The 9,521-nt window shown below is 42.7% G+C and overlaps 1 protein-coding gene across 2 annotated transcripts; it reads left to right on the forward strand.

The window, feature by feature from the left end:
* Positions 1–215: 215 nt before the first annotated feature.
* On the forward strand, positions 216–7,282 carry MRPL19 (mitochondrial ribosomal protein L19). 2 transcript variants are annotated; one of them, XM_073335815.1, is made up of 6 exons: positions 216–347; positions 1,618–1,729; positions 3,339–3,457; positions 4,275–4,409; positions 5,418–5,599; positions 6,942–7,282. In XM_073335815.1, the coding sequence occupies exons 1-6, from the start codon at positions 260–262 to the stop codon at positions 7,155–7,157; spliced, it is 852 nt and encodes a 283-aa protein (XP_073191916.1). In that variant the 5' UTR covers positions 216–259; the 3' UTR covers positions 7,158–7,282. The 2 variants fall into 2 exon arrangements, with proteins under 2 accessions (XP_073191916.1, XP_073191917.1); XM_073335816.2 differs by lacking the exon at positions 216–347 and adding an exon at positions 387–807.
* Positions 7,283–9,521: the final 2,239 nt, after the last annotated feature.

Consider the following 9,521-nt stretch of genomic DNA (forward strand, 5'->3'; position numbering starts at 1 on the left):
GGAGACGGGGCAGCCTCGGCGGCGGGGCGGCTGGCTTCTGAATCGGTGGGGGGCAGCTGGAGGCGGGGCAGGGCGCGCCAGGCTCCCGCGCTGATTCAGAAGCCAGCCCCGCCCCGCCGCCGAGGCAGGGCCCCGCGCGCCCGCCCTGAAGCCTCGTTCCGCTTTCGCGGGCAGTTTGGGACGCTGCGCGGGCCGTAGCGGACGCGGGGGGGCTTGTGGGCGCGTGCGCAGGCGCCGGGGACGTTTAGCTGGAGCCGTCATGGCCGCCGCCTGCGGGAGGCTCCTGGAGCAGGCGGGCGTGAGGGCCCTCGCTAGGGCGTCCGCCGCCCGGCCCGCTGCGCGCTGCCGTAAGGAACCGGGGCGGAACCTGGGTCCCTCCTCCTAGTCACTGCCCCCTTCGCGGGGGGAAGCCGGGCCTGCCCTGCCCCCGGTCCCTGCCGCCCCGCTCTCCCGTCACCGTCCCCCTGCCCGGGGCGGGCCTGCCTCCGCTTTCCCCGCCACTGCCCCTTTTGTGGAGGGGCTGCCTGGGTCCCTGCTCCCCAATCACCCGGCCACTACCCCCTTTGTGGGGAGGCACCTGGGTCCCTGCTCCCTTTGCCCTGCTGCTGCCCCATGTGTCGGGGAAGGGGGGGCTGCCTGGGTCCCCGCTCCCCCATCAGTGTCCCCTTTATGGGAGGGGCTGCCTGGATTGCTGTGCCCTTCGCTGCCTCCTCTGCTGGGATCTCTGCTTCCAGCCTCCCCCACTTTGGGAGGGAAGTGCTCTCTGTGGCCCTGGAATGTGTGTCGCACCTGATGACATTGCTTTGGGTTAGTTACATCCTCATGCAGTGTCCTTGGGCTCATTTTCTCTCCGTAAAAAACCTCTCAAGCACTTCTTTCCAAATTGACGGTGGTCTAGATGACCCTAGTTTTCAGGTTGCAGAGATCTGCTAAGAGGAAGGATGGTTGTGGTTCTGGTCCAGGACTGTGAGTGAGGAGAGCTGTACTTTTATTCCCTACTATTATATTCATTGCTTTTTTTTTTTCCTACGGGTCTGATCTTGCGGTGAGCTCTGCACAGATCTTGGAGGATCAAGGCATGCAAGAATATTTTTGTACTTTCAGTGTGAGAGTGCAGTAATAAGTTCTTTTGCAATGTTGAAATAGTAGTGAAACATAAAAGTACCTGAGACTTCTGCAAATCACTGAGGAGAAAGTCTGTAGGTTAAAAATAGATTTAGATGAGTTTAGTCTTAACTTGGAAAACATTGCAGCAATAACTGCTTGAATAAAGTCATCTGAAAACTGTTCTAAAATCTGATGCTTAAACCAGAAGAAGAAATATATCATTTTTCTTAATCTCCTTTTGACTGATCTAAAACTTCTTGAATTAGCTTCTCACAGTTTCCTTCTATCATATGAGCATCTAACAAAGGAAGGCATGATCTTTTATTATTGCCTTAAGATGGTACTGGAGGAACAGAGGAGACACACTGTGAATGTTCATACACACATAGTATTTTGAAGGGTTGAGAGTTGCTCACATTATAATTGTATGCATGCTTGTTACGGGCATTGCTTTTACTCCTGGTTGAAATTGGTTTATTTTTAGCACCATCTTGTTTCTGTCTTTTGAAGGGTGCTTCTCTTCCTCTGGACTTCTGAGGGCTAACAATGGAGAACCTACAAAATTTCAGCCACCTCCAAAGCCAGTTGTTGTTGACAAACATAAAGAGGTAGCAGAGAGAAGGTAGGATACTCTGTTGCTTAGCACAGTGTATAGTTACACTTCTTAAAAATTGCTACTCCCTTCCATAGTCTTCAGTTGAGTTATTAATTATATGAGCACTTCCTGAAATCCACTAAGCACCATTATGCAAAATAAAGTAAACATTTGTTAAGCAAGCAGAGCCAATTTGTCAAAAAATGGGCTTAAAATACCTTTCCCCGTGACTTGCATTTACAAAAATTGACTTATCCATGAATCTCTGTGTAGTTGTAAACGTACATGCAAATCTGGGTAATGTTTTGTTGAGCTTCATTATATTAAATACATATGTATCTTCAGTACAACAGTCTGTCATAGGGAGAAAGTACCCGTGACTGGAAGTTGAGAGACCTGGATTATGATTCTGGCTCTGCTGCTGTAAAATGTTGCTGCCACTGGTGCTGGTATCCTCAGTGAGAACGCTCGTGTAAAAGGGCACAAGCGTTTCTATTATTGTATCACCTAACCTGCTCTGGGCAACATTAGGTGACGATGATTAAAATGTTTCTGCACTGTTGGTGGTAGTGCAACATTGGGAGATTTCCCAAAGAAGCCTAGTGTATAATCAGCTTAGGACAGGGGAGAGTTTCTTAGAATCAGAACTTTGACACCTGTGAGAGCATCCAGTCCATCTCCTCTTTCCATATCCGTTCAGCTCTTGGACAGTCATCTCAGACTGGTAAGGGTTTTCATTACTTGAAACTGTCTTCATAAGGGGTAAGATTCTGTGCTGCACTTCCTAGAACTTGCAGCCAAGAGGGATTTGCCATCCTCCCCTCCAGTTAAACCACTTTTTCTGCCCTCCGGGGTCCAGAGCAGCCCTTTGAGGCAAAGTTATGGTAGCCTACCTGGGCTATCCTGTGGACAGCAGCACTGACCAGAATCTCTGCTGTTTTGTGTGCTGTGCTTCCACTGCATAGCCATGCCCCTACAAAAGGGTTTGCGAAGCAGTCCTCAGAGGACCACCTCCATCTGTCTTCCTAATTTTCTGTGTCGAGCAATTCCAGCCAGATCCAGGGTTTTTATAGTCCCTCTATGCATTTCTGGCCCCATTATCCCATGTAAAGGGGGGGGGGGGTGAAAATCTCACCCATGGTGTGTCTTCTGGGCTCCCATCTACTAGGAGCAAAAGAGACCTCCTACAACTTGTTCCACGCACAATACTATTCAGCCATGAGCCATCCAATTTTAAGTACTCACTGCTAACATGGGTTAAATTGAACCATGAAAGATTCCATTACTAATCCTCCTTGTTCATAGTTCTAATGCTCAAAAGTGATAGCGATGACAAAAGTGATAAATAATAGAAAATTATCACACACTCAAAAGGCCAGTGAATACTGTAGGTACTTGTAGCTGCAAAATATCTGAATACAAACTACACATCTTCTCATTGAAAGAAACTTGGAGCACTCCAATCAGGAATTGCAAAAACTGCTATTTATGTCAGTGTGAAAATAACTTGCACACATGAATAACAGAGGTCTTTCATGTGTAGACCAAATATTATTACTTCAGTACTATGGTAAGTTGTAGGTTTTAATACAAGTTACTTCCGTCTTTACTCATAAAGGTTTTGACTTCCCCACAGGTTCTTGAGTCCTGAATTTATTCCCCCCAGAGGGAGAACAAATCCTCTTAAATTCTATATTGAAAGAACTGACATGATACAGAGGCGAAAAGTGCTCAACATTCCAGAGTTCTATGTTGGTCAGTTAACAGCATTGGGATTTTTAATAACTTTTCCAGTATTGATCATTGATATAGTAAAATATATATATATCAGGAGTCAGCAACCTTTCAGAAGTGGTGTGCCGAGTCTTCATTTATTCACTCTAATTTAAGGTTTCACATGCCAGTAATACATTTTAACTTTTTAGAAGGTCTCTTTCTATAAGTCTATAATATATAACTAAACTATTGTTGTGTGTAAAGTAAATAAGGTTTTTAAAATGTTTAAGAAGCTTCATTTAAAATTAAATTAAAATGCAGAGCCCCGCGGACTGGTGGCCAGGACCCGGGCAGTATGAGTGCCACTGAAAATCAGCTCACGTGCCAGAGGTTGCCTCCCCCTGATATATATTATTGGCATAGTAACATTGTTGTAAAGCTATTTTCTGCTGCCAAATTTAATGGACAGTGTAGGATCAATTAATAGAATATATGATTAATAGAAGTATTGCCATTTGAACTCAATAAAAACACAGGTTAGTGTTCTGGATGCAGACATTCTCTATGCATTGCTTACAGTCTAAACACTGCAGTGTGCATGTGGTCCAAGAAACATTTGTCTATAATTTTCCTGTTTATAGACACAAGTAAATAGCGTTAATGATGTGAACTAAATCTTTAAAGGCAAAGAAATGCTATATTTTTATATAAATATTTAAGCCTACATTTTGTAAATTCAGTCTGTTTCTTAGAAAGATTAATTTAGTTGAGTGTGTCTATTAATGTCTGCACTTAAAATCTGACTCCTTCTCCATGTTTCAGGAATGATTTACTGACTAGTCTCTCTTTTGGACAGGAAGCATCCTTTCTGTTACCACAGCAGATCCATATGCCAGTGACAAAACCAGCCGTTTTGTCGGAATTTGCATTCAAAGAGGAGGAAAAGGACTTGGTGCTACCTTTGTGCTTCGGAATATTATAGAAGGGCAGGGTATGTCTTCGTACAGCTTTCATTCTTACATTAGGACTATTAAATGGAGGAGATATAGTATTTAAGCTCTATATAAAATGGTATATTATAGAAATCTTGTTTGCAGTTGGGATGGTATTAGAGTATTAAAGGACAATCATCATTTTGCATACTACTGTTTCTTGTTTGTTTTAAAAACAAGATGCACTGCAAGATGCAGTGAGACCTTAGTGTACAGTATATCTCAGCTGCTTAAAAATCTGGTACGCCTGGGCTGATCTCATGTTTCAACTTTGGTCAAAAGTAATACATCTACTAACTTCATTTATGAACTAACTTTGTAGTAGCTGGATTTTAATATTATTCTAAGAGCCTTACAAAAATATTTTGTTTTGTAGTAACAGCTAGGGCCCAACTGAGAGTGAAGTACCATTGTGCTAGGCACTGTGCAAACAGAGTGATACAGTCTATGCCCCATAGAGCTTAATCTTGATTCTCACTTGTCTCATATCAGTCCTACATCCCCTCATTTCTAACCTAAGCTACATTTGACTCTAGGTCTCCATAATGGAAGACCAATGTAGCAGCCTGCTGCATCACACACCTCCTTTCTGGTGCACTTTAAAGCCATTGTAGAGCAATACAGGCGTTGCTTTGTCTACATGACTCTAAATATAAGCAGGAATTAGGCATTCCTTATTTTGCTTAAATAAATATATCACAGGTGAATCCCATTGTACTCAAAATACATTGAGTAATTAATTTAAAATCTATGCTTGTGGCTCCCTCTTAAATTCTGTACTTATAAGTGCCTCTGCCTCTTGAGCTAGTCTAGTCCACAGACTTTAATTTCTTTGTAAAAGAGTAATGTATACAATACTGTATTCAAAAAATGGACCCAGAATGTAACAAAACACTGTCCTTGATTAATACAAGGATCTGAAACACTAAACTGCAATATATCAAACCCAGACTAGGTTACTTATGGCCCCTGATTCTCAGCTACAAGTTAAATAATTTTGTCTTCAGGTGTTGAGTTTTGCTATGAACTGTACAATCCTCGAATCCGGGAGATCAAGGTTTTGAAGTTGGAGAAGAGACTAGATGACAACCTGATGTATTTACGGGATGCTCTTCCTGAATATAGTACTTTTGATGTTAACATGAAACCTGTGCCCCATTCAGCTAATGATGAAATTCCTGTAAACCAGGTATGAGTCTGGTGTGATAGAAGTTTGGTGGGAAAGTGAGGAGGTGATTTAAGTGATTGTAATAAAATATAAATGCTTCATATATAATGTTAGCTTGAATCTAGCCCTCTAAGGCCACTGAACTGTTATCAGGTGTCACATGTAAAACAAGTTTGGTCTTACTCTGTTTTTATAGTGAATAATCATCCACAATGCAGTTGAACTATCCAGCATCCTTTATGGTTAACAAGGATTGATGGACATGAAAAATAAAACTTCTTCGAGAGGGGGCTCTCTAGGTCAGAGTTAAGGCACATGGAAAAAGCATCTCCACGTTGTGTGTGTTCTGTAGATGGGACTTAGATGCCTGCCTGACATCCCTGGAACTATTTGAATACTAAATTGTCATCCTTTCTTAGGAGAATCTGTGTGTAAAATTACGAGGGGGGAATGCTAGTGGACAACAGCTTATTGTCATGCTGAGGGTAGAAATTTAGTGGATGTAAAGTAGATCATTTCTTTCCAAAAGACTTTAAGAAATCATTTACCCTCTTCGTTAGCTCAGGAAGACTTGTAGAAGGTAGTGGGATACATATACCATCCCAATTCAAGTATGCAATGTCTATCATGGCAGATCCTGTACAGTGCCATATATGGTACCATCTATTAGAGAAATCACCATCTTCTGAGTTTAATACCGATCTACTTTATTTTGTTATTCTTTTAATGTTTATAACTAGGCTAAAAGGTGGCCTGCATATGCCTGTGTCTAGTGGACCGTGTAGTGGTTAGGGCTACTCAGTACAAAAAGGCATTAATAGACTGGAGGGGCAAACCAAAATAGAGGGTGTCAGGAAAAAATTCCATATTGGAAGTTTGACCTTAAGTGTGAACATGTGATCTTGAGGATGATGGAGGGTGGATGACTATTTGTTTTTAACTGTCCAGTACAATTAATAGTTCAAAGGGGGAGGGAATATTTTAAGTGATTATGATAGTAAACTAAGAACTAACAGCCCTGCTACTGAAAAGGAAAAACAAGTTGTTTATGTGAGATAAGACCACATCTAACTTTGATCAGCAGTGGGGTTCAAAAGTAGACTGAAAATAGATGAGCCTTGTCTATAGAATAGTTGTGCACATAGGCATGAAATGACTACGTTTCTTCAGGAATAAATTTCAGTTTTCCAAACAGAACTGATCAGTAGCTCTTTAGAGCTGATCTTACAGTCAAACTTGGTATCACTTTCTTTTAGAGCAAAAAGACAAGTAGAGCCAAGTTGAAAATGCATCCTCATGCAAAAAAGTCAAAGTTCTATGCAGACTTGTATTTTATGTATTCTTTACTTGTTTCCAATCCTAGCTGAAGGTCAAAATGAAACCTAGGCCCTGGACAAAACGCTGGGAACGACCAAAATTTAACATTCAAGGAATCCACTTTGAACTACCTAAAGAAATGATGGAAGAAGCACAAAAATGGAGCATGCCCTGGATACAGTTTGATATGCTCCGAGAATACAATACTTCAAAATTAGAGAAGGAAATATGGAAAGAAGTGAATGAAGAGCTAAAAAAATGATACTGCTTTTATACAGTAATTACTGAGGAGGGAGGCCACCTGAATTTTTTAATATATAATTCAATTGTGTAAGACTTGTGTATATAGTCAGAATGTACAATAAAGTTAATCTTTCAAAAAAAGTAGTACATTTGTGTATATACAGTGCAGTGGTTTTAACCTCCTTTAGTTCCCCCTTTTTGAGTGGGGGCAGTGAGTCCTATTGTCTTCAGTAACATCTTGAGAAACTATCTTACCAAAGTACTATGTCCAGCCCCCTTTTCCAGGCATTCTCAGTCTTTACAGTAACAAAACAGGCCTTTGCTGCTACACTTTTCATGTTCCTCATTTGACAACAGGCCATATACTACCTGAATCCAGGGAGGTGTTTGTTCTTTTGCGATTAACATATCCCTCCAGCTATGAATTTTTTTTTTAACCCATTGATTAGCTGCCTTAACTAAGACTTTGTCAGTCACTACTTTGTTAGACTGACTTGACTTTTTCCAAATTCTGGCCCAAGACACATCTTCCTGTCCTTGGTTTCACAGCCAACTGACTTTGCAGTGATGGTTTTGTTGTCCATTGTCTTATGTTCTAAACCTCTTTTTCCCGCACACACCCCCACCTCCAAACACACACACTTTCATTCCTTGCTTGTTTAAACACAGTAGGAGGTATATGTCTGACGAGTGATATTGCTGAACAGGAAGGAACTCAAAACTAAAAGTTAAGTAAGCCTTAAATGAAAACACTGGGCACTAGGAGTGTGCCAAACAGAAAGGCTGTCCCTGCCCTCGAGCACATGGACCAAGACAGGGGGATAGAACACTTCACAAACTGATCAGAGTGGCAGTTGACAGTTTCAATTTTTTGTTGTGTTGTTTAAACACCCAAAAGCCAGATTCAGGCCCTTCATGCTTTGGATTGTAAAACATGCACATGAACCTGGGAGCCAGTATTCACTCCTACATAACACGAGTTTACAAATTTGAAGTTGATTTGATTCTCCTCTTCCTGTTCCCCACCCACAGTTTACTAAACTCCTAACACTTATTCCCACTTACCATAGCAAAGCCAGCCCAAGTCCTCAACTTCCCTTTTTCTGTAAGGTCTGAGGAGTTGTGTCCCTGCTCTCATTGATGAAATAGTATGTATCCTGCTCCAACTAGAAGGATCTACCACTAGTAGTTGTTGAAGGGGAAATGTTACTTTGAACAGTCTGTGACATGCAAGACCCTGGAAGCACAGAAACTTTAAGAGACTGATGTGGTCTGGGACTTGTCAAACTTTTCTATGTATAAAGGTTATATGTATCAGTCTGAGCTAGGAATTGTATGTTAAGTTTATCAGCAAGGTTACCAAGCTTCCCCCAAGAAAATTGGCTGGGAGGTGGCAGTAATTAGATCTCAGGACAAGTAAACAACTCCAAGGAAGTACTACCCGCTGAATTGCATGTACTGGTTCAGACTGGGCTCAAGAGGCCTAGCAAACAAAAAGCTTTAAGAATAAAGGGTCAGACTCAACTGAGCCACAGCCCTCTTTCTGATTTAAAAACAACCACCTGACAAGATTGTACCTAAGAAGGTAAAATCCTCTTGGAGGGGTGTGAAGGACTGGAACTGGCCAGGGCCTCCCTGTGGAACATGGGTGATGGCTGGTAAGCTAGCATACAGGTAGACTATTTACAGAGAAAATAAAACAATGCATTTGTTCTAAAATTAGCTGGTCACTGGTAACCCAAGGGAAAGTGAGCTGTAGGTGTTGGACTAAGAACCACTGTGAATGGCAGGGGAATTATACCAAATCTTTGGTATAGAGGGAGACGGGGACAGACCTCTGTCCACACAGAGGTGACAGCTGGAGACCTGGGACCTAAAGGGGCGCCCTCAAGATGACCACTGTCAGCCAACATGTATATGTTAGGCATAGTACACACCACATTAACAGTTATGCACATCTGTGATAGTCCATACCCTTATGTACACCATTTTTACTAGACTATGATTAAGGCAGTATCCGTCACAGATTCCATGACTTTGTGACTTCTGCAGCAGCTGGTGTGGCTAGCTCTGGGGCTGCCCGAGCAGATCAGGCATCCCCTGGACCAGCAGCACTGGCCACTGCTGGGGCAGTTTGGGTGAGTGAGGGGGCTAAGGGGTTGGGCTGTAGGGTGGTACTTACCTCCAGGGGGTTCCCTGGAAGCAACTGGCCTGTTCCTGCAGCTCCTAGGCAGAGGGGCCAGGGGATAGTCAGGGAGGATAGCTCAGTGGTTTGAGCATTGGCCTGCTAAATCCAGGGTTGTGAGTTCAATCCTTGAGGGGGCCATTTAGGGATTGGGGCAAAAATTGGGGATTGGTCCTGCTTTGAGCAGGGGGTTGGACT

The sequence above is a fragment of the Lepidochelys kempii genome, chromosome 3 (assembly GCF_965140285.1).
Source record: "Lepidochelys kempii isolate rLepKem1 chromosome 3, rLepKem1.hap1, whole genome shotgun sequence".
Taxonomy (NCBI): domain Eukaryota; kingdom Metazoa; phylum Chordata; order Testudines; family Cheloniidae; genus Lepidochelys; species Lepidochelys kempii.